At 43.5% G+C, this 25,655-nt stretch overlaps 1 protein-coding gene across 1 annotated transcript in view; it reads left to right on the forward strand.

Moving 5' to 3' along the window:
* Window positions 1–25,655, forward strand: part of LOC110071938 (sodium channel protein type 5 subunit alpha) — a 281,534-nt gene that overhangs the window by 39,965 nt on the left and 215,914 nt on the right. Inside the window, exons 2-3 of the mRNA XM_073002844.2 lie at window positions 18,050–18,373; window positions 20,808–20,926. Coding sequence (XP_072858945.2) covers window positions 18,107–18,373; window positions 20,808–20,926 — 386 coding nt within the window. The 5' untranslated portion in view covers window positions 18,050–18,106. The remainder of the gene's footprint in view (window positions 1–18,049; window positions 18,374–20,807; window positions 20,927–25,655) is intronic.

Here is a 25,655-nt window from a genome sequence, read left to right on the forward strand (position 1 = left end):
TCACATATTATGCATGTTACAGTAATCTAACCATGATGTGTCCAAGATGCACACAAAAAAACTACAAGAATGCAGCCTTAATTATTATTGCACAGGCTGGAATTGCTGGTGGACAGCGGTACTCAGGAACCATCCTTTACTTCACAGCTCTGAGAGTATATTTAAAAGTTTCCTTCTTACGGTTATCACAGGATGCATCTTCCTCCTCCCCCAGCAAAATGTGCATTTTACTTATTGCTTCATCACTTTGCTTAAAGCTGAAATGCTGCAGAATATATACCAACCTGCCTGCCTATGTAGTAACTGATACAGATATGCAAAAATATCATAGCCCCCCCTGATTTGTAGAGTAAGAATGGGACCTGGGACTGGGACTTACTACTGAGTAAACTGATACTGAGAACTCCCAGAAGTACAAGCTGGATTGCGAAGGGGCAGAGGAACTAGAGACCAAATTGCAAACATGCACTGGATTATGGAGAAAGCCAGAGAGTTCCAGAAAAAAAAAAACATCTACAGTGGTGCCTCGACTTAAGAACTTAATCCGTTCCGGAAGATGGTTGTAACTCGAAATGGTTATAAGTCGAAGCACCATTTCCCATTGAAGTGCATTGAAATGCAATTAATCTGTTCCGGCCGAAGAAAAAAAAATTATCATAAAACCTCAAAACACTGTGACCTATCGGAAACGTGATTAATCCGTTCTGGCCGAAGGGGTGGGGAAGCAAGCCAAGCATGCAGGACACATCGGAAAAGGGGGAAAAGCAAAGCAGAAAGCAAGCGAAGCATGCAAGACACATCGGAAATGGGGGAAAAGCAAAGCAGAAAGCAAGCGAAGCATGCAAGACACATCGGAAATGGGGGGAAAATACCAGAAAACAAACAAACCCCCCAAGACCCATTGCTGCTTGCTTCCAGTAACTCTGGATAAAGAATTACGTATATCCTTGATTTAGCGCACTGGTTCCCAACTTTGGGTAGCCCATGTATTCTTGAAATAAAACGGGCGAGCTGTGGGGCCATTACAAATTACAAACGCAAGAATAGGCAATACCTTTATAGGCCACTAATGAAAAAAAAACCACGTGAGCTTTTGTGGGTAAATCCCACTTTTTTTCAAAGCAAGTTCCAAAAGTCCAAACGTTCGTGGGAAGATGGGGTTATTCTTAGATGTAATGTTTTCAGCAAGCTGAATTTTACCAGGCACCTCTGTCTTCGATGAGACTGGTAGTTGTTGTTGAGGCAGCCCTGGGTTGGATTTTGCACTCCAGTTCTTCAAGCAAAGGGTTACAGGCTATGCTCACACGTACACACTTCCTCTCCATTTGGCTCTTCTTCAAAAGACTTATGCATCTGCTTGGCCAGGAAAGCAGGGGCGGGGCAGAAAACCCATGTGCTCCATTTGGGAACTGGAGTAAAATTTAGTCGACCCACCAAGTCTAGCTAATTGGGGTCAGATTAAAGTAAAAAAAGAATGTTACCTAGTGGGTTCAGCCCTGCTCTCCTGGTGTTGGGAGTCCATGTGCCTTCTTGTTGGTATGGGGAGGAGTATCGCCAGGTATTCTTGGAATGCAATTCCCAGAAGCCTTCCCTACCAGCTGTGCTGGCCAGAGTTTCTGGGAACTGCAATCCAAGAACACTTGGTTTACCCAAGGCTGGAAACCACTGGTCTAGCATGATAGTGGTAGCAATGGTGGTACAGTGGTGCCTCGCTAGACAGTTACCCCGCATGACCGTTTTTTTTGCTAGACATTGACTTTTTGCGATCGCTATAGTGATTCGCAAAACAGTGGTTCCTATGGGGGAATTCCGCTGGACAATGTTGGGTCCCTGCTTCGCAAACCGATTTTCGCCAGACGACAATTTGCTTTTCGCTAGACAATGATTTCGCTAGACAGTGATTTCAGTGGAACGGATTATCATCGTATAGCGAGGAATCACTGTAACTGGCATTTATAGTGCTTTGCACTAGTTTTATGTGCTCTATACACATTCTATAGGGTTGGTCTGTGTTGTCTCCATATTTTTGGCGATGTGTATGTGAGAGACATGAGGCTAAGAGAGAGGCGGGTTCACTTAAGGGCAACCAGTGTGTTCCACAGCAGAGGTGAGCTCCGAAAGGTTTTGCTTAAATGCTCTCCTGCACAGCCCTTCGGCCGAGGAACAGCAAGCCGGCATCGAGGGCAGGATTGAGCAGAATGACACCATGACTTTTCACAGTGACACAACCCTCTAGCCTGGAGTGCGGCTCTCCCCTTGTCACCCTGCTGTGTCAAGCGCGAGACATCGTTGTTTGTAGTCCTAGAATGAGAGAGGCGAGTCCCAAGGGAACGCGCACACAGCTGCCAAACACCTGGAAACAGGCAACGTGGGTCGGCTGCGTAATCAGAGCGTAAAAAATATTACTTAACATTCAGCCAACATCTGCTTATTTGTAGGGTGCCACCTTTCCTTAGGGCAGGGGGAGATGCCAAACCGTCATTCCTTTGCTTTAAATAATACATTTAGATTATGCATTTTTAATTTAAATTTTTGTTTAACATCCCCCACCTCTTACCTGTGAGCTCTGACTGTGTTGTTAAAACTCAGATTCGTATCCCTTTCAGCTTCTTCTGCAGAGCAGGTCCCATGACCATAATTGCCAATGCAAGAAGGCAATACTTGTTGTTGTTGTTGTTGTTGTTTAGTCGTTTAGTCGTGTCCGACTCTTCGTGACCTCATGGACCAGAGCACGCCAGGCCCTCCTGTCTTCCACTGCCTCCAGGAGTTGGGTCAAATTCATGTTGGTCACTTCAATGACACTGTCCAACCATCTCATCCTCTGTCATCCCCTTCTCCTCTTGCCTTCACACTTTCCCAACATCAGGGTCTTTTCCAGGGAGTCTTCTCTTCTCATGAGATGGCCAAAGTATTGGAGCCTCAGCTTCAGGATCTGTCCTTCCAGTGAACACTCAGGGTTGATTTCCTTCAAGATGGATAGGTTTGTTCTCCTTGCAGTCCAGGGGACTCTCAAGAGCCTCCTCCAGCACCACAATTCAAATGCATCCATTCTTCGGTGGTCAGCTTTCTTTATGGTCCAGCTCTCACTTCCATACATGAAAAACTTGGCTAGATGTAAAGCAGAGGTTCAGTTAGATGGGAAATGTAACTACATTTTCACTGGAGAAGACCAATACATGAGATTGTTCCAGATGTCTAACTGATCCATAACCATCAGGAGTTAAATAGGCTTGGTTTTAAGTGTCCAGAAAAAGGCTCCAGCTACGTTAGCAGTAGTGCTTCACATTTAGGCAGGTTCTGTGGGAAAGAGCAAACTTTGAAGGAGGTAGTCTGAACTTATTTCTGTCCGACAACATGGCAGAGAAGACCTTTCTTGGCATTTAAAAATAAATAAACATATTTTGAAAGAAATATAATAAGAGATTCTCTTTTAAGGATTTGGGGAAAAGTTAAATCTAAAATATATGTGAAAATATCTCGATGGGTCTCACCCATGGAAGCGTTTACATATCCAAATTTGCTAAACTTTGGAAAAACAACTACTTACAATGAGCTTTCAAATTCTGAGGGACTTTTGAAGAGAAAAATTCAATTAGAGAACTAAGGACTAATCTTTTCATGGTGGCCTCAAATGCAAATACAATCAGTTTATAATCAAGATAAGAAGGCTCAAGGTTTTTATAAAGAATATACATTTGACAAAATATTACTAACTATAGAAGAAAAACAAATTCAAAAATTGTATACATTTTTACTCCAGTGGGATACACAAGATGAAAAGTTAAAAATTCAGTGTTATAATGGTCTAAAAACTTTGGCTATAATATGGAATTAGAAAAATGCCAACAACTTTGGACAAAAAAAATTCTAAGTTAATAGAACTTAGAAACTTTCTACAAAGAAAATTTATGTAAAATGTTTTATAGAGAGCTAGACTGGTGACAAATGTCACACAAGTGTTGGAAATGTAAAAATCATGAAGAAAGTTATTATCATATATGGTGGACTTGTGAAAAAGCAAAAAAATTATTGGGCTAAAATTCACATGCGGATGAAGCAAATGTCAAAACAGGAAATAGAATTTAAACCGGAAATATTTTTGTTAGGATTATTACCAAATACTGTAGATATACAAAACTATTATTTAATACTACATGTTTTGACAGCAGCTCGGTTATAATGGGCACAGGTCTGGAAAGATGAAAATCCACCAAATGATGATATGATCATCAAAAAAAATTACAAAGTGCAGAAATAGATAGAATAACTAAGAGCCTAAAGGGACAAGAAGAATCATCTTTTTATTTAAGCTGCAGTTTATTTTATAATTGTTGGAAAGTAAAAATCCCGCAGTGAAGGAACAGAAAATGAATAGAAAGTGGGATGTCGTGGATAGGATCTCACCAGAAGAATTATCCCAATATACAATATTGCTTCTATGTTGAGCCTTAGGCTTTTTTCTTTCTTTTTGCATTTAGATCATCTTTGTTGATTGTTTGACGGTTAGAGAGTCTTACACCTTATGTTTACCATTTAATTGTTGTACGCCACCCAGAAGCCACTGGTAATGGTGCGACTAAAAAAATACTGTAAATAAATAAATAAACGCACATTGTGCTATATATCTATGTTTTTAAATCTTCTGTTGGAAAATAAAATAAATTAAAATAAATAAATAAACAGACCCATTCATATGGAATACTGGGCACCTCAGGGAGAAAGCTAGATTTGAAATTCTCCTCAGTGAGGCACTAGCTTTCCACAGGCAAAGTATAATTCAAACCTACAACCACCCCCCCCACATGATTCAGTCCAAAGAAGACAAGACCCCAAAACAACTGTGATTGTTTAAATCAGGACCGTCCAAACCTGAACACCCTTTTTTATATATTACGAATGAAAATTCAGTAGTAAGCTGAATTGGTGTCCTAGAGGCAAATCTTTGAAGCCAAAATCAATACTGACAGCTTCTTGTAGGTCTCTTCTTTTATAGAGCTGTGATTCTTAGGACAGATATAGGACTTGGGGGTTGAGGAGACTATATGCTCATTTCCCAGACCTCCCTCAGTTTTAGCCAAGCCATCTCTTCACCCTATAGTCTTCTTAAAATGGTATTGTATACCTTGGCGCAGAAAGTTGGGGAGCCAGGGCGGTTGAGCCTCCTATAAGTCAACCACTGGATGAAGACAGCCTTGCATGGAGATATTGGGAATGCCTGCTGTCTTCAGTCATACGTACAAAAACAGACCAAATTTAGGAGCCTCCCCCCCTCCCCCAGTGTGAAGTGCTACACCTACAGAGCCTTATGTGTTCCCACCCAACATTTGTGAAGTTAGGATGTTTTAGAAGAAGCTCCACAATTTGAACCGGGGAAATCAACAAGCAAATACAGTACAGTGGTGCCTCGCACAACGATTGCTTCATACAACGACGAATTCACACAGCGATGGATTTCTTTGAGGAATTTCCCCCATCGTTTAACAATGTTCTCTATGGGGGAATTTCACTTAATGATGTCCCTTTTTCGCTCCTGTAAAAGTGTCTTAAACTGTTTGGAACCTGTTTTAAATGCTTGCAGTCATTAGCCCACCTCCTGAACCCTATGCAAACTTAATTTGGTGTTGTTCTGAGTCATCATTAATTTTTGGTGAATTTCTTTATTCTCCATTGAAAGCCTTTGAACGGTCCGGTTTTCAATGCATTCCTATGGGAAATGGTGTTTCGCAGAACGATGATTTCACACAGCGATGAATTTTTTTGGAACCAATTAACATCGTTGTGCGAGGCACCACTGTACTTGAAACGCCACCAGACAATCATGCAATGCCATCTCAACCCTGTGCAGGACCCTAGTAATTCCAGCTCGCTTAATTCATCTCCTTTGAAGAAATGCATCCCACGTACCTTGCTCGAGTTTTCTGAGAGGTGGCAAGCTCGCCGTTCTGCAGCTGGCTTATTAATGCACATCTCTCTCTAAATCTGACACCAGGACTCCAGCAGGCATCTTGGCTTCTGCTCAGTGCTCCTGAAACCGATTACAGTTGCTGTCAGTCTTGAATGTTATCCTTGCAATCTCACTGTTGGAAGGTACTTGTCTATGTGACCACCTTAATAAATCAGTCCTGGCAGGCGGTTCTTTGGGACGGCTCAAGGTTTTGAGGAATCCAAAAAAGCCCGAGGACAGAGCTTGGAAGCTAGGGGAGCAGGAGGTCTTGATTAATACTGAGCCGGCTGTTTTGTCTGTAATGTTCAGTCCAGCTACGTGGACACCTTGGTTGCTGCATTTGCCTGGAGGCCACAGATGTATTGATAATGAAAGAGCAACTTACTATCACTTTACATAAATTATACACAGTCCTTGTGTTCATGGATGCAGCAGAAGTAGTAGAATCCACAGAGACCACAAGGGGATTATCTTGAACCAGTATCCTCTGTTTTGCGAAACAACCAGGTTCCTAACCTGTGGGTTGTGGCCCCCAAGATAAGCACCATGTGTTTTCTTGGAGTGTGTGTGTATGTGTGTGTGTGTGTGTGTGTGTGTGTGTGTGTGTGTGTGTGTGTGTGTGTGCTGTCATCTTATCTCTACGCTAGAAGCTGTTGCTAAGCTCAGAGAAGTCTGATTTGCTGGTCTCTAGGGTGCATGAAACTAAAAGCCACGAAATTAAAAGTCGCCTGCTTCTTGGGAGGAAAGCGATGACAAACCTTGACAGCATCTTAAAAAGCAGAGACATCACCTTGCCGACAAAGGTCCACATAGTCAAAGCTATGTTTTTTCCAGTAGCTATGTATGGATGTGAGAGCTTGGACCATAAAGAAGGCTGACTGCCGAAGAATTGGTGCTTTTGAATTGTGGTGCTGGAGGAGACTCTTGAGAGTCCCCTGGACTGCAAGGAGAACAAACCTATCTGTTCTGAAGGAAATCAACCCTGAGTGCTCACTGGAAGGACAGATCCTGAAGCTGAGGCTCCAATCCTTTGGCCATCTCATGAGAAGAGAAGACTCCCTGGAGAAGACCATGATGTTGGGAAAGTGTGAAGGCAAGAGGAGAAGGGGACAACAGAGGATGAGATGGCTGGACAGCGTCATTGAAGCCACCAATGTGAATTTGACCCAATTCCAGGAGGCAGTGGAGAATAGGAGGGCCTGGTGTGCTCTGGTCCATGGGAATCACGAAGAGTCGGACACGACTTAATGACTAAACAACAAGGGTGCATGTACCAGGAGTCAACAGCATAGCCACTCTTGAGATGGGAATGGGTAGATTCCTCGTGGTGGTGAGCCAGACGTGAAGGAACATAGTGCGGCTTGAGAACTTGGGGCTCTTTTTTATGAGTAAACCTGGACAATCCTTCTGTTTCCCTCTCTTGCCTCCCCTAGAGAAACACTGCTTTGAATAGTGGTTCAGCTATGGGGTCACAGCAGAGAGACTGTTGATATGTGGGGAATGCCTGTTCTGGCCTTCCTTTGCACAAGTATGGAGCAATGTCAGCTGGTGTAACGATGACACGTCTGAAGGAGAACAAGACCATCATGAATCACGCTTCCTCCCGTCTTCCTTCTCCTCCTTCTTGTGACTACGAATGTGACAGCTAAATGTTTCTAATTTCTCTTAACTGATAGCTCTGACTGAAATTGCTGGACTCATCCTGACCCTGACGTCACGAGAGTACATTGGAGGTTGACAATACCAAGCTGGGTCATTCTTGTATTACCTTTATATCCTCCTGGACTATGGCCCCCTAGGTCAGGGGTGGGCAACAGGTAGCCCACAGACTGCAGGAGCCCTCAAACAAATATTAAAACTCTTCTACCCCCACCTGACCATGTCGAAATGGCCATTCCTACTGCTGAAGCAGAAGTGTCACCAAGATTGGAAGGGCCAGAAGATGGGTCTTTACCTGTCTAAGAGGCTGTGCAAGTTCCTTTTTAGGATTAAAACATGTGGCCATGTGCTTACCCCAAGAACGTTTTGACCTCCCCATCACAGGCATCCTTCAGTCTCGAGAGACTACGGTAACATGCTCTGTATGGAGGACTTTGACGCTGTATGCGAAGCTGGAGGATCCTCTCCAGAGCATGAAGCCTGGGTAAAGTAATACGGAGGGTAGGCTGTTACCCAAGCAACAAATCCCCCCTCTCCACACTGCTGAAATAGTCCAATGGAAAGGCAAGAGCCAATACAACTGATTTCAGCAGCAGCGCGGGAGTTGACAGAATGACATGAACTGCCTCCAGGACTCCGGCTCCGGATTTTGCCTCGAGGTTAACTCCTGAAGCCTTTTCCATGAGTGGATGTAGCCACAAGGCAGTGGAGCTTTGGAATCGGAGTTTTCCTTCTCCTAGATGGGCTGCCTTCCCTGGCTGATGAGCCCCACCTACCTGGGGAGTTCCCCAATAGTGCCATCAAAACTCAGCAGCAAATCAATGCCAACTCTTTCAGGCAGGAAATGCTTGTTTTGAATAGCTTTGTGTCATATCTTCTGTAAAACCTGAGTGCAAACCCCCCCACCCAAAAAAGTTTTTCAAACAAGCGTTTGACGCTTGCTCTCAAGGGATGCTCACGTTTCGCTGCTGGACTTGTGGTTCAGTGTTGCCAGCAAGGTCTGTGGCCTGTAGCGAGGTGTACGGCTGGTGGCAGATAACGAGGGGTGGGCGAAATTCAGCTCAAGAGTGCACTGAAATTGCCCACCCCTGTTTCAAATGCAAGCCTGCGATCGCAGAGAGAGGAACAATAGCAAAGGAAAGTAGAGGAAGAGGTGAAAGAGCCGACATGTGCTTTATTTTACACAGGGCAAATTTTCTGTTCAGATGACCGACACAGGACCATCCTGTACTGGAAGCCCCCCCCTTTTTTTAAAGAGCTGCCCAGTCCAAATCCAGTTTAAAGAAAAATAATGTCAAGAAGGGAGGCACCATCAACAGTTAGCAGAACAACAGACTGATCGGACCAAGGCTAACTCTTTCCCACAATGCTGAGACCTACTGATTCCCACTTATTGTATAGTCATTTTTTTCTAAATTTGCCTATTTGGATTTTAATACAACTGATGGCCTCTTTCATCTTGTCTTTTTTTTTTTTTTGCTGCGTATTGACTACTGTTAAATTTCGCTAGCTTGATGTTATCTGCTGAGGGATTTACCCTAATCCAAGAGAGCTCAACCAATATAGCACTCAGGGCCACCTTGAAAATAGATAATGACCTCAGAGTCTGTCGTTTGTTATCATATCTGATATTGATAGAATTTTGCAGTGTGGATACACGTGGTAACCATCACTCAGCATGCGTCCCCTGGAAAGCAGAGTGTCCCTCAGTCACGAGGATGCACTGAGATTCACGATGTGATGATGTTATTGAGCTCCTTAAAATGAAAATAAATCCTCACTATTCAATGTAAGTCAGTCACTCCTGGAGGTTGGGAAGTCGGAAAAGGAGGAGGAGGAGGAGAAAAGACCCCTCTGAGAAACCAGCCACTTTGCAATTCCTTTGAATTTACATCGAGGAAAACCATAAATCATTGTAGAGACTGCATAGCAAACCAGTTGCACAGCTGGATCCTTTGCACTGGGTCCAGTGTTGAACCAGCACCTGTTTTGATGCAAGTCAAAAGCTGTTTGTAAGATCTGAGAAAAAGTTCCTTTTTTGGAATACCAACTCCTCGTGTCAGCTGGAGGATTCTGGGCATTGTAGTACAAAGTAATCCAAGCTCTGCCATGTTGCAAAGGTGCTTCTCTGCTGAAGATACCAACAGGTTCGGTCAGAAATGAAGAAGTGTTGTGAGAATCAGGAGAAGGGATGCCCAAGACCTTGCAATTTTGGCCAACTTAAAAATCCCAACATGGCCAACCGCAAAGGGTTCTTTTTTTTCCCACAGTGTGCCTGGAAAGTGGCCTCTTGTTCAAACTTTGCTCTTCAAGCATCCTTTGCCTAATATTGCATGTAATTTAATATGTACCCCTAATGATGCTCTGATGTTCTGAGAGGCATGCTAGACAGCCCTGGAAAAAAGAGATAATGCTTTTTATTCCCTTCATTATATGTGAAACCCCAAATTGAACTATTTGTGAGTAATTCTCTCTCAGCCTTAATTTCCTTTCTCTCTCTCTCTCCCCCCCCCCTTCTTTTCTTTTTGGTTGAGAAGAGGCGGGAGGCAATTTCGGATCTGTAGAAATCCTTGCCTGTGGCAGTAATTCACATGTTTATTGCAGGCCAGGTGCTTTCAAAAGGGTTTATCAGATCTTTTCACTCTTCCGCATCAGCACTCAAGATTCACTTCAGGATAGCTTTCAGCCTTCCTTCTGAAGCTCCCCTTCATTAAGGAAGAACTTTGTGCATTTTTCACAGCCCTTCTTTCTGTGGAGGATGAATGAATGGCAGGCAAGGTGAGGCTGGCCAGCGGGGAGAAAGGGGAGAGGCAAGACCTAGGTGAGACGAAAGCCAACCAAGGATTTTGACATCTTTTGTAAAAGCTTGTGGGCCGGTCAGGTGATGAAAGGGCCTCCAGAAATGGCGCTTCCCATGAAGTGAAAACAATGCTGTTTTCTCCAGATGCTGTCATCAGCCGCCAGCAAGGATGTGACAGTCCAGGGCGGACTTCCACCTTTCCTCCCACCCGACATGAGGCCAACAGATAGGGGATGTGTATGGCCATCGTTTCCCACAAGCCGACAGTCTATCTCAGATGTTCTGGAAGACGTCGCATGTTTAGTGAATGCACACAGAATGGGACCAGCTGGCAGGCTCTTACTATCACTGTCTCCGTAAATTCCATCCCATATCCGCAATGTCCCTACATATATTTATCTGACTCAATAAGAAGTTGATGGCATATACCAAGATCCAGGTCTATAGAGCCTATACTGCAGTGAGTCCTGGACCCTTTGTGCACGGCAGGAGAGGAAGCTGAACACCTTCCACATGCGTTGCCTCCAATGGATTTTTGGTATCACCTGGCAGGACAAAGTTCCGAATAGAGTAGTCCTAGAATGAGCTGGAATTTTTAGCATGTGTACATTACTGAAACAGTGATGTCTACATTGGCTCAGGCATGTCTTGAGAATGGCTGACGGTCAGATTCCAAAAGATCTCCTGTATGGAGAATTAGTGCAAGGAAAGCACCCCAGAGGGAGACCACAGCTGCAATACTAGGAGATCTGCAAGGCCTTAGGAATGGACCTCAACAGATGGGAAACCTTGACCTCTGGGCATTCAGCCAGGAGGCAGGCAGTGCATCACAGCCTCTCCCAGTTTGAAGAGACCCTTGTCCAGCAGGCCGAGGCAGTCCCAAAACCAGCCAAACCAGGGAGTTGGACAGGGGACAGACTGCATTTGTTTCCAGCGTGGAAGGGACAGTCACTCTCAAACTGGCCTCCTCAGCCACACTAGACGCTGTTCCAAGACCTCCATACAGAGCACGTTACCATAGTCCCTCGAGACTGAAGGATGCCTAATCTAATTTATCTGGAATAGGCAGACGTCCTTTAGGCTTGTGAGACCCTTGCGATCCAGCCCCTGGAATATGCTGTAAAAAGTTTACCGTTGGAATTGTGGGTGGGGACTTGAGTCACGGGTCTCACTATCAAGTTCGACTTAAGTTGCACCCGCAGCTTGATTTGAACTCGATTCCTCTCGACCCGACCCCCCCCCCGCCCATGACTCAGATTCTACTCATGACTTAGAACTCAACCACTCTCTCTCTTTTTTTCCTGGGGAGAAAAATCTTGTTTTTAACAGGAACTCAGACTTGGGTAGTGGAAGACAGGAGGGCCTGGCGTGCTCTGGTCCATGGGGGTCACAAACAGTCGGACACGACTGAACGACTAAACAACAACAGACACGGGACTCGGATTCTGACCCAAAGACTTGCCAATGTTCCTGCTTAGAATAGATAGATGTCGACCCTGAGAATGGATCTCTTGAGCACTAGAACTGGTTGCAGCTCACAAGCTTTCTAGACAAAACTCTACCCTTAGCTTTCTACTCTCTCTGCCTTTAAGCAGCATAATTGAAGTGTATGCAGGAGTCATGTTATTGCTGCTGCTTTTAAAACTATTGGTAGCCAAAAATCCTTGTGAATTTACTCCAGACGAGCCAATCTAGTGTGCTCTCGTCCATGGGGTCACAAGGAGTCGGACACAACTAACGACTAAACAACAACAAATTCAACAATCTGCTTTGAACCCAAGTGTTTTTGCTTCAAGGGTCACTGTTCTTTACTGAACACAATTAAATGTTTTCCGCCTGTCCATGTCAGAGACAAACCTGTGATTTCCCACTTGTCTTGAGCGATCTTGATTACCTAAGTTCATAACTATCAGCCTGATCACTCAGTTCCCTTCCACTCCTGCTCTGTCATTAGTTTTCAGCTCACCCCCAGCCCTCGTCTGATCCTGTTTCATTTGTCGAACTCTCTTTCCCTATTGACGCATGCCCTTTAACTTTACGATGAACGTCTGAATGTCGTTTTACTGTACTAAGTTTGAAATGTTGGCCTGCCTGTCTCAGTAGTTTCTGCATGATAGCTTCTCCAGGTCTTGAGGCAAGAATCTTTCTCCTTTGGGGGAATGCCAGGGATTGAACTGCAATTATCTGTATGGAAATCCTATACTCTTCCGTGGCGATCCAACTCCTCAGCTGGCTTTCAGAAGTTTTAATTTTCTCCTGCACGTTATGTTGCTACAATCTAACTTAAGACACTTATTAAAATCTTTAGCTCTATATCTGGGAATCGATAAGAGCTTCCCTCCAACTTTTATCTCACTTCCACAAACTTTGTTTCAATTATGCCTTCCAATTCCCGTTAACGTTTCATGTCTTTGTTAGAGAGCAAGCCACTGCATGATGGTTTTAGTTCTCTTGGCTGTACAGGGCCCAGCGAACCATCAAATGCTGTGATTGAAATCCTCTTGTGCAACCCTACAGGCATTCATCTTGAATTTAAAGTCTGCTGTCCCATTGTCTTGGGTTCCAGGGCTGCTTAGAGATCCCTTTGGCAGCTTGGTGGTGGTGGTGGTAGTGGTGGGACAGGAGGAGGAAGTCTTTGATGGCCAAATATTGTCACTGCCGGTCCCCTCAAGTGCAATGTTGACTTCTTACCAGTACTGAAGCAACACTGAACTGCCAATTCTGTATGTGTCATGGCAGGAGGCATCATCATTATCATCTCAGTACTGCAGAGCTGGAAGGAATCTTAGGGACGAACAAGTCCAACCCCTGTTAAGGAGGCCCACTGGGGAATTGAACTCCCAACCTTTGGCTCTACAGCCAGAGATTTAAACCACTGAGCTATCCATCAGTTCTACGCCCTTGTTTCAGCAGCAGAATGTATTGGGTTGGCTCTTGGGCGATGAGGCCAACAAAGCATGGTAATGTCAGTGGGGAGATTAGGAGATAAGGTCATTGTGATTTTAAGAGCTCTACTGAATCCCACCCAAAAATCCTTTTGTCTAGCTTCCTGCAGGAGCCAGTTGGTAGTTCTAGTTGGTCTACAAGCAGGGTGCGAGTTTCATGGTCTTTTGCTTGCGATTCTTTCTCTACCCGAATACAGCACGTATTACTTGAGGTAAGATACGGTCATCTTCCTCTGATCTTTTGTCTTTTTCCTAGAGAAATCCTTTTTTTCCCTGAAACTGTTTTCAAAAAAGCTAGAAAGGTCTCTCTACAGCTGTTGTATTTTTTTTTTTAAACCCTCTACATTTGCTTTAAACCTCTTCTAAATAGATGCATTTACTATTGTGTTTGTCTTCAATGGAAAAGGAATAGGACTTCTATGGTCATAGCTCTTCTTCTACACATGAAGGTCACTAACGCGTTCTCCATCATCTTTTCCTCCTTTGAATGCTGATGATGATGTTGAGTGCTTTTGACTTTTCCACATATGTCTTGCAATCTAAACCCTTTATCAATTATATCAAGCAGATTGAATTGAGGGCTATATAAAAAGGTGTGTGTTTGTGTACTTTTGTTTTGCAGGCAGGGAGATTTCCCAGTTTCTGAGGTTAAGTACTGTAGATGCATTAATAGAACTATGCCTCTATACACTAGAAAGGCAATGTGCGAATGTAAAGCTTGTGAGACCTCCATGTAATGGTTTTTTTTCTTCGAGAAATCAGCTCAGCTCTCTAGCAAGAGAAACCTGCTTCTCCTCTGGCATCGTGACCCGTACAGAAGAAGCAGGAGGGGAAGAGAGAAGAAGAGAAAGGGTCATACGGATGACTATTGGTTTGCTCCCACCTACCATGGGGGTTCAACCACGAACCAGTTGCAGGGATTGGAAGAATTACTTGCTGCCACTAAAGATAACCTTTCTAAGCTTTGGTCCTTGGTCAACAGCCCTAACTGCTTCTAATTGTCCGCGTGGTTCTGCTACGAAAGAGGAGTTACCCTCTGATGGCATTCTGGTGGCCCTTTCAGTTCAAGGACAAAAGTTCAAGAAGATCCATGGATCTAAGAAAGGGTCCCTCCCACACACATTCAGTCTTGAGAATGAAATACCACACACACACACACACACACACACACAAAGGTTTACGGTTACAGGGAAGGGAAGGGAATTCCATGCTTTAATTATGCAAAATATTTCACAATTAAACCGTCTGGAAGTGACAGGCAACAGTTGCTCAGATCTTCTCTCTTTGATGATTGTCTGTGCTTTTGACAGGAGAACATGTTCTACCGAGTGATTGGCAGGAGTGATTCAGACAATGGGGCTTCTGCACATCCCCTTTATATATATATGCTTTGTTTCTGTTTTTGAATGGGGAACATGATGTTCAGTTGCGCAGAACACTGCCAAATGATGCACACTCCTTTTGGGATTGACTTGGTGATCACACCTCCTTGATTGACTCCAAGTGTGCCCGGTGCACAATGGCAGGAAAGCCAAAATAATCAGGCACGTGTGCGTTCCCTGAGTTTATGAGGTAGGATTTCAGCCAGTATGGTTTTTTAAGATTAGGTGAGGAGCAAGGCTCGGCTAGAAGCTACAGAAAGAGGAGAACTACATCTAGTATCTGACAATATTTCCCAGTGCTGGACTTTTTGGGAAAATGGAAACTGAATGGATGTGTGGGGGTGGGAGTTTCTAGAAAAATCTATGCATTTTTAGTCACACATTTTGTATCTGAGAGCATGGTTTTGGGTACATTGTTTTTTCTTTCTTTCAAGACACATTTGAAATCTCAGAAACGTGTAGATTTTTGAGGCATGTATTCTATTCCACCGGTATTCTAAAAGTCATTTCACACAGAAATATAAATCTGTTCATAACACATATTCCAATCCAAGGCCTCCTCTTGGATCTGAAGAATTATTTTCGAGGAATTGATCAATTTATTTTGAGAAACGTGTTTTTTTAAAAATAAACAAAATAGTGGAAGAAAAGGCTGGTGAATTGTATTCGTTCAGTAAGATGCTGTTGAAAGTTGCCAGTAGTAGTGTATCACATCTGAAGATACACTTCTGTATTTCTCAGGAGAAGAGAGCCTCTGATGAGCATATCCCTGATCGGGTCAACTGGCTCTAGATTTTAGGACTGAACTATAGAGGTCATAAAGTGCTACACAATTGAAGCAATCTGAGAACTGCAGGGCTGGAAGGGGTCTTATGGATCAATGAGTCCAGCCCCTGTCAAGGAGATACAGTGGGGAATTGAACTCTCAACATCTGGCTAAACCACTGAGCAATCCAGAAGTTTGATAATGTTTGAATGCAACTACAACGGAGTGATGAACCTTTGTCCATACTGGCTGAGACCGATTCTAACCAGAGCACAAGAACCTTTGGAGGGCTCAGATCTGAGAGATGACCTCCCAGACCCTGCTTAAATATCTCTTGTAAACAAACCCTCAGTGCTAGCGATAATCTGGTCCACTGGCAAACAGTTTGCCCCGAGGAAGTTTCTCCAACTGCTTAGCCACTGTTCCCTGCAATAGCAACCTGTTGGTTTCTGGTCTGGAGCAACTGAGAACAAGTCCCCCTCTTCTGTGTTGGGCACTTTCAGATATTTGAAGAGCAGTTATCATGTATGTAACCACCATCCAAAGCTGGCCCAATATAGCTATGTCTGTGTGTCTGTTTCCCATCAAAAGCATTGTCATTTCCCTACTTTTCCCGAAGAAAGAAATCAACCCGGAGAAGAAGTAAACACAAGCTCAGAATAAAAAGATGGCACCTCATTTTACTCCAGTCCTCTGAGCGCTTCGTTGTGTTCTCCGTTGTGTTGGTAGGCATCGAGGCAAAGTGCGATTAAGAAAAGATTATGGAAGTTGTTTCCCTTTGATGCGCCTGCGATCAATAACAATGTAATGAGCCCATCGTAAAACAAAGTTGAGCCAGGAGGAACCAGCAATGTGAAGGGCTGTTTCATTGACATAAATTGAGTCAATAAATACTCCCTTTGTCACGCTGGAATCAGTTAAACCTTTGTTTGCTGACAACTTTGTGGGTATTGTAGGCTGTGAATTATCTTGACCTGATCGCCACATATCAGAGAGTGAAGTCCTGAAACAGCAGAACTGGCGAAGTGTAATCTGGCACCTTTCCTAGAAATGTGGGAATTATTAGCCCATATTTGTAGACATTGTCATAGATATCTTTGCTGTCCTGTTTTGTTTTGCTTTAACCTTCTTAAGTAATGTATTATAGGTAAAAACTCTCTCTCTCTCTCTCTCTCTCTCTCTCTCTCTCTCTCTCTCTCTGTGTGTGTGTGTGTGTGTGTGTGTGTGTGTGTGTGTGTGTGTGAGAAGGACAAAATAACGCTATGGCACTTAAAGACTTACATTGTTCTAAGTGAGCTTTCATTGACAAATCCACGTTGTCAGATGTAAGAGGAAGAGATAAAACATGGCAGATATTTATAGTAAAGGTAAAGGTTCACCCTTGACCTTTAGTCCAGTCATGTCTGACTCTAGGCCGCAGTGCTCATCCCCGTTTCCAAGCCGTAGAGCCAGTGTTTGTCTGAAGACAGTTTCCGTGATCACGTGGCCAGCGCGACTAGACACAGAACACCATGACCTTCCCACTGAGGTGGTCCCTATTTATCGACTCACATTCTTACATGCTTTCGAACGGCTAGGTTGGCAGGAGCTGGGACAAGCGACGGGGGCTCACTCCATTACGTGGATTTGATCTTCCGACTGCTGGTCTTCTGACCTTGCAGCAGAGAGGCTTCTGCGGTTTAACCCGCAGCGCCACCACGTCCCTTCCAAATATTTATACATGGCATCAAAATACAGATATCGTAGCTGGTTAGAAAGAATGTCAGTTTAACATTGTTTAACATTGTGGCGACAGCCTCTTTGATATGCAGGAATTACATTGAAGGGAGCGCTGTAAATGATGTGAGAATTTCTGTCAGAAAATGAACAATGGTAGAATAACATGAATATTAATTAGACTGGCGTTTTACAGTTGCTAATGAACTTTCCTCCACCACAGTGTAAAACCAATTGATTATAAATTGGCAACACTATTCACTTCCTGTTGTAGCAATGTATTTTATGTATTTTTTTTAAAAAAATAACAGTGACACTTATATCCCGTGTTTCCTCCAGTGTTCATGGTTTGGCATACACATAGCTCTTCTTTCCACTTTATCCTCACAACAAGCCTGTGAGATACATCAGGTCAAGACAGACTGACAGGGTCAATGGAGACTTGAATCTTCCAGGTCTCAGTGCATTGAGACCTGGAAGATTCTAATCAGGTCTCAATGCACATTAATTCTAATCAATGCACTAACATCATCTTCTGGATGGGACATAACATTCCTGGCAGGGGGTTTATTATGTTGGAGCTGTTAAAGGGACAAGCACAATCTCTGGGTAAGAACCCACCCAACTTAATGACTCATGGCGGCCTTGCCCCTTTCCCTTTCATCAAGATTTCCCCACATAAACATTGCCCCACATTTATTCTCAGCCAGTAGCTGCCAGACAGCTCTTATGAGCCATGGAGATGGTTGTCAATACCCGAGGAGCCATTTTCCCGTTGAACGCTTGCCTTGGTTTTGTCCTCCCTCTTTCCTGAACCATATTTCCTTTCTCTTCCAGCTACTTTTTTCGCGATTAGGAGTAAAGGCCAGTACAAAGAAGAATCAGGATGAAAAGATGGCCGACTTCTTGTTACCACTGGGTTCCAACAGCTTCCACCGGTTCACACCTGAATCCTTGGCTGCCATCGAGAAGCGGATCGCGGAGAAGATCGCTAGGAGCGCCAAGCAGGAATATCGGGAACAGTTGGTCGACGAAGAGAAGCCGCGGCCTCAGTTTGACTTGCAAGCCTGCAAGAAGCTACCCGATATCTACGGGTCTCCTCCATCGGAGCTCATTGGCGAACCCTTGGAGGACATTGATCCTTATTACAGCGATCACAAGGTTAAATCCATCCACTGTGTGGTTATTATTAAAGATAGCAGAAGGGGATTGAAGAGGAGGGCTGTGGACTTCCATATTTCCCCCCCTCCCCAGTCCCAGCACTGGTCTGAATTTTTTTTAAATACCTTTTTTTGGATTAAGGATATGTGGACTAGCACTGGGTCAGACTCCCAGGGCTGCTATTTTGAAATGGCTGGGGTATAGGTCGAGAAAGTTTGTTTTCATGGTGGGAAGCAGGGCCGTTCAAACACGGTTGGTTGGTCTTGCCCAAGAGCGCCTCTCGGCTTTGTCCCTCCCGTTTATATGGATCTTGCAGCTGACCTGGTCTGAAAACATTTGATGTGCTTGTGGTTCTCTTTCATTTGTTTCTTTGCGTTCCTGGCATCCAAACCCTCTTTCTAGTAATCAGCCCTACCCCTCTCCGATTCTTCCATTTCAGTTCCACCGACGACTGCCCTTTCTCTCCCAAAAGGTTGCCATCTGTTTGGTTTCTGAGCAGAAGCTTGGAAAAGGGTTTTTTTTTTTTCTGGCTGGGAGATTCTGGGAGTTACGGGCCAAAACCAACAGAACGTGGCTTATGCTCCACAGAACCTTGCACCCACTAAAACTTAGAAGGTGCGGAAATCCGGAATCGAGTCTACTGGCGAATCTTAGGAAAATATACGGTGTCAGCCATTAATCCCAGCCTTATTTTTTTAAAAAAAGCATAAACCTTCTTTTTTTGGTTGTGGCAGGGGCACCGCATGCCCCTCCTCCTCTTTCTTACACCCGTGCCTAGAGGTGGCAGACAGTGCCCGTTGCCCCAGATGTGAAAACGGCCAATTTTGATTCTGTCTGTCATCCTTCCGCAGATGGTTTAATGGGTCTGGTCAGCACTAGGAATTGGACTGAGGCTCTACGTTTCCAGCAGACATCTGGTTTAATGATAAGGTTTATAAGGAGATAATCACCAGCTCCCTTTCCCCCTCTCTCTGTCTCCCTGATGTTTCCCTGCAAGCAGCAATATATTCCTGCTGCTTGTGGAAGACGTTGCTGGGTTCTGCCTTTGCCACAGTCCCTAACAGCATTTTTTAAAATTTTATTTTGCTGAGAGACACTATTATAAATTTATGTGCACCTTTTTAAAAAAATCATGAAAATTAGAGAGATTCCTAGAAGCAGAGCAACGCTTGTGGCTCACGAGCAGTCATTTATAAAAAAGTATGTTCCTATAAATGAAACATTTGCAGTGAAGTAAGCCATAGGCCAGCCTTCTCCTAAGCTGTTTGCCCTCCAAAGGAGTTGGACTATAATCCCCATCATCCTCGGATAGCATGGGCGATACTGTTCTGGCTAAGGTTATGTGGTTTATATAGTCCAACTTCTCTGGAGGCTTGGGAAAGTTCTGGGATAAAACTCTAGAGAATTATCGAAGTACTGTATACTCATTTAAAGGAGCTGGAAAGGCCCTGTTTGTTATAGAGGAAATTCATGGGGTTCTTCTGAGGCCCTTGTTCTTTGTGTAAGGAAGGCTTTCAGCTTTTCCTCCCCCATTCCCCTTTTTTTTCTAGCAGTGCCTTTTAAGAAAACCAAGTGAGTAGTAAAACTTCTGTAGGTCAACTTCTTCCTCGCTGCCACGTAAAGATGTAATGATGGCAGAAAGCTTACCTTCCTGACTTTTTGCTTGCCGCAGCTTTTGAAGACAGATAAAGCACTCTTTAAAAAGAAAATATTGGCAATACTACTTTGAAAGGCCTCATTGTCAAGACCCAGAGTTGTGTAATCCTGAATTGGGGTGCCAAGGAAGGGTTGGTCCGGATCGTAAAAGCTCTTTTGTTCCTTGAAAGCATGTTTTAAAGTTTCCAGGAAAGCTCTTTTTTCTGCTCCTGAAGTGAAAACAGCAATTTACAGTTGTAAATAAGTGTCCCCAAAAAACCCAAAAATGTAAAATGTATTTTGTTTAACGGATGGAAAGGAAGAAGCAGTGGCTTCACATGCAAGAGGTATTGCACAAGAAACTAATGTTGTAAAATGGAAATGTTGACCAGTCCATTTGAAAGGGGATATGAGCCAAGCACCATCTACTATTTTTCCTATGGAACAACACTGTGTCACGTTATTACCAGTGGCTAATCCTTGCCTTGATTTCAGTTTTATTATTAAGAAGACGCATGTGTGTTTACGTTCATGCTAGCTAGTCATGCATCATTTATCATAAAAGCAAAACATTCAGGCTACCAAGAATACTCTTTTGTCTGTGCAACTACGCCTGGTGAACTATCTTTGCACGTAAGTAAGCTGATGCACAATAGCCATTACTTGCAATAGTCAATGATATTTCAGTAGAGGAAAAGTCAATGATGAATAGCTTGGCTTGTAATTTCTGAAGGATCTTGCAATCTGAGCTTTTAATACAGACCTTGAATGTTCTTTCACCCTTTCTTTTGTTTTCCAGACCTTTATAGTGCTGAACAAAGGGAAGACAATCTTTCGATTTAGTGCCACTCCTGCCTTGTATATACTTAGTCCTTTTCATCGAATCAGAAGAGCAGCAATTAAAATTTTGGTACATTCATATCCTTTTAGCTAGAGCTTTTTGCATCAGACCTCCACCTGCTGCAGAATGACACGGAATTGAGGGAATGTGCTCTATTGAATTGCTCTTACTCATCAAAATGTCTTCAGGGTTGCTGCTTGTTGGAATGAAAAACTAGAGATCTACTAAGGGAAGGAGGGAGTGACATATATATGAATGAAAAAAATGCAGCAAAAGTTGTGTGGGGAGGTGCATAGTATGTGCTGAATTCTGCAATATATACAAATGATGCAGTTACTTTGAATTTCCTTATATACTTTTTCTTACTTTGCTTAGCTAAGGGCGTGACTACACCGCGAGAGAAATTAACTCACCTTCTCTCATGGGGAAGCCATACAAGGCCATTCGGTTATCTTTGATAGCAGTGGCCACACAGGAAGTGGAGGGGAAAAATCCTTCTCATTGCCATTCTATTGGAAGTGCCTCAAGGGGGCGCAGTTCAAAGGAACTACTTTAAGAAGGCTTTCCATCCTCAGTGACTTTTTTTCGACATCTTGTCCTGCTGATTGGATAGCGCTGTTAAATTAATAAATAAATAAACAGAAGCACCACCTAAGAAAGCTGTTAAAGAAAGAGAGAAGTGCTTTGGGAAAGAGGCTTTGTTAAGAGAGGTGAGTGCTGGAGATCAACACCACCTAACCATGTGCTCTCCTCCCCCATCAATTTGCAAAAAGAAACAATGGCCCACATGGGGAAAAAGTCTTTTCAAATTGTTCCATCTTGGGGGGGGGGAGAAATAGAATTCCCGCCCCAGTGGCAGAAGAAAAACCTCCAGCAAAAATGGCTGGACTGATCCAGATTGATCTTTGCATCATGTGATCAGTAAAATAAATCAAAACCATCCATTTTATACCTGTAACAAACCCCATGAAATTTGACCATGTAACTGCAGCCACCTTCTGATCCTGCTTGTCATGAGAAAGGACTATTTACGAAAATGTTGTTCTCCCTGTGATCTCCTAGGGATGTTAATCATCAAGAGGGCTGGTGTGGTCATTTCTTACAGCTAAAAGAGCAAAGATTCTTGTAGGGCTCCATATAAACCTCTAAAGTGCTATGTAGTTCTTTGTTGTTACTCGTCCATTTATCTGAGCTCTGAGACATCAGATGATGATGTTTTCATAAACCTGTGAGCAGAAGCATTAGGAACTTTTTTTAGACACATGGACATACCTACCCACCCTTTAAGATTTGTGGGGAGCTGAAATCTATGTCCAGTAGTACATTCTGTACTTTTTGTGTGTGCTTTTGTGGGATATGAGGATGTACACAATCTGGCTGTAAACCATGCCTCTTTACTTAATTCGATCTCTTTGGGAGAAAACAGTGAAAGTATAGAAAAGTCATAATTATTGGTGTTCCTGCACTTTCAAACCATAGAAATTCACCAGACGGATCTTTTCTTGATGTGGAGAAACATCACCTGGCACTTTTGATGCAGAGCCTAGGATTTCTGGGGGAGGATGATGGCCTTTCTGTCCCTTGGCCTCCCAAAAGCTGTGAGGTGCCCCACTTTTGACTCTGCATCCCAATCTGAAAAGCCTTAAAATTCTTTCTTTATTCCTATCAGAGTGTTGTGCAATTTAAAATTAGGGCTCTAAAAGGAAATATAGGTAAAGCTCAAACAATTTTTGAAACGTTAAAATAATTAGACTTTTTGATCAGAAGCAGGCTACTTCAATAGTGTTATCTCGGCCGTTTAGTAGATCATCTTTAGTACACACGGTGGAGCATAAAACGCATGCAGATAAGGGCTGCATTGACTGATTTTCTCTGCGTTCATGGAGAATGTGTCCTGTATCCATTTTACTCGATCATTGTTTGATTTTCCTACTTTGCTTTGAAGTCTATCAAGTGACTTTGAGGCGGTCCCAACAAAACCTTGTCCTGGTGGGAGACATTCTTTGGCATAGGTGTGTAACTGTAAATAAGTTGGATAGCACACCAACAGTCCTAACTGTGCTATGATATTAGTTGTGCAACATGGGGGCACACAGAGGGGTCCTAGTTGTATTTGCTGAGCTTCACTCCAGAAGCCAAAGGCATGATCTAGCTTTTCTTCTTTTCTTTTAGAGGCAGGAGTGTGGCAGTGGCGTTAAGGTCTTCCCAAACATCTTCCTGTGATGTCGAACGTGCTCTAAGTACATATCTCAGCTAGCTGGTGGCCCCAAAAGGCCAACCGCCACCTAGGGATGTGTAATTTCTTTGCCTGATAGCAAGTGCTGTGTTAGTTATTGCAAACACAGGAGAGGGGAATGATAGTGAGAGTCTGGCTGATAGCACAAGAGAAGGAGGACGAAAAATGGAAGGCGGGTGGGGGCCGGAACTGAAGAAAGAAGAAGGAGAAGGAGAAGTAGCAGCCGGGTGTTTTCGGAAGCTTTGTCGGGAGACAAGTGGATATTTGTTGTTGTTTAGCCGAAGTGGAATATACCTGGGTATTATATGAACATGGGATGAGCATTGGTTGGGAAACAACAGCCCAGTGGAGCAGAGGAGACGATCCTTGCCTCTTTAAGGCTGCAATCTTATGTGCACTTACCTAAGACATAATAGGCTCTATTGTTGTGGTTTAGTCGTGTCCGACTCTTCGTGACCCCATGGGCCAGAGCATGCCAGGCCCTCTTGTCTTCCACTGCCTCCCGGAGTTGGGTCAAATTCATGCTGGTAGCTACGATGCCACTGTCCAACCATCTCGTCCTCTGTCGTCCCCTTCTCCTCTTGCCTTCACACTTTCCCAGCATCAAGGTCTTTTCCAGGGAGTCTTCTCTTCTCATGAGATGGCCAAAGTATTGGAGCCTCAGCTTCAGGATCTGTCCTTCCAGTGAGCACTCAGGCTTGATTTCCTTCAGAATGGATAGGTTTGTTCTCCTTGCAGTCCAAGCGACTCTCAAGAGTCTCCTCCAGCACCACATTCAAAAGCATCAATTCTTTGGCTGTCAGCTTTCTTTATGGTCCAGCTCTCACTTCCGTATATCACTACAGGGAAAGCCATAGCTTTGACTATTTGGACTTTTGTTGGCAAGGTGATGTCTCTAATAGGCTCTATTATGGGGTTGCAAATCAGAGCTCAATAACATGCAAGGATTTCCCGTTTTTTTAACCGGAAACCTTAGCTCCATACTGACTGAAGGCAGAAGCAGTCGACACTCCCAGGTCTGGCCTTGGTCCAGAGATTCTCTCTACCTGTAACTGATATTATTTTTTAAACATGCATAGGATTGCTCTGCAAAGATTCATATAGGTGTGTCTGGGATTCACTGGGTGCTGTACAGAAGGTGTAATTGTCTGATCTGTGGGCTCCGGGTATGTATCCAAGAAATTGGTTGCATACAGTGACAAACATAAAGCTATATGAATTTGCATAGGGGATAATTTCTGCTGTTACTTCAGCCACTGGAGGAGGATACCCCAAAATTTAAAGTAGACCCTACGGGCTTGAACTGCTATGACCATCCACTCACAATGAACAGTTCCATGATGGGCAGACCTCAGGCTAGTGGAATCTCCTCTGCTCTTTTGCTAAAATTGGTATACTTCACCCACCAAACTCATATCTCACTTTACATTGAAAGCTCTGTTAGGGTCACTGGAAAGGAAAAAGCAATGCGTGCTGCTTATATACCGCTCCACAGTGCTCAAAGCACTCTATGGATGGTTCACAACCTAATTATGCAAGTGACACATTGCTTCCCCGCCCCCACAAACTGGGTACTCAATTTACTGACCTTGGAAGGATGGAATGCTGAATGAACCCTGAGCCGGCACTCTGTTCTGGTAGCAACGGATTTATTCTTAAAGTGCAATGTGCAAAAAGAAAGGAAAAACACAGTGCAGGCGGCTGGTATAATCTAAAGCTATTTCGATGTGCCGTTTAAGAAGCAACACTGGAACTGAAATCTTCATTTCTCAGATATCTTTAGGACCTGGTGCATGCTGCTTATATATTCCCTCATAGCACTTAAAGCGCTCTCTGGGTGGTTTGCAATTTAATTTTAATTTAATTTTACTTTTAAGAACCAACTAAAAACATGGATGTATAGGCAGGCCTTCCCTTCCAGTTAATTCCTGTCCTCTTTCCTCTTTTTTCCTCTTTATTTGATTTATTTTTATTTTTCCCATCTTATAGAATCATTTAATTAATTAATTGTTATATATATTTTTAGAACTTGTTATCCTTATGTTGTAAGCTGCCTAGAGTGGTCGAAATGACTAGATAGGCGGGGTATAAATACAATAAATAAATAAATAAAAATAAAATAATTATTCAGGATACACACTGCCTCCCCACCAGCAAGATGGATATTCAACTTACTGATCTCATAAGGAAGGAAGGCTGAGTGAACCTTGAGCCGGCTACCTGAGACTGAACCCAGGTTATGAGCAGAGTATGAGCTGCAGTACTGCAGTTTAACCATGGCACCACGAGGCTCCTTGAAGATGGTTCTGACTTGATGGGGCATGGTATCAATAATAGCATTAATTATTGCTTCTAATAGATAGCTGAGGGTCAAAAACCCTTTCTAAGGTACTGCAAATCAACAAAAGATCTGCTACCAGATCCGAGGCTGCTTTCTGCCTATCCTTGCTGCCTTTTAAAGCCTGTTTTAGTCCCATCTTGGTTTCGGTGGCCTCTTCCCCATCTTCTCTGCATGAGGTTCACTTTAGGAAGCAATTGAAGGCTTCCAAGGTTCTGAGTGGCCATTTTCT

The sequence above is a fragment of the Pogona vitticeps genome, chromosome 6, assembly GCF_051106095.1.
Source record: "Pogona vitticeps strain Pit_001003342236 chromosome 6, PviZW2.1, whole genome shotgun sequence".
Taxonomy (NCBI): domain Eukaryota; kingdom Metazoa; phylum Chordata; class Lepidosauria; order Squamata; family Agamidae; genus Pogona; species Pogona vitticeps.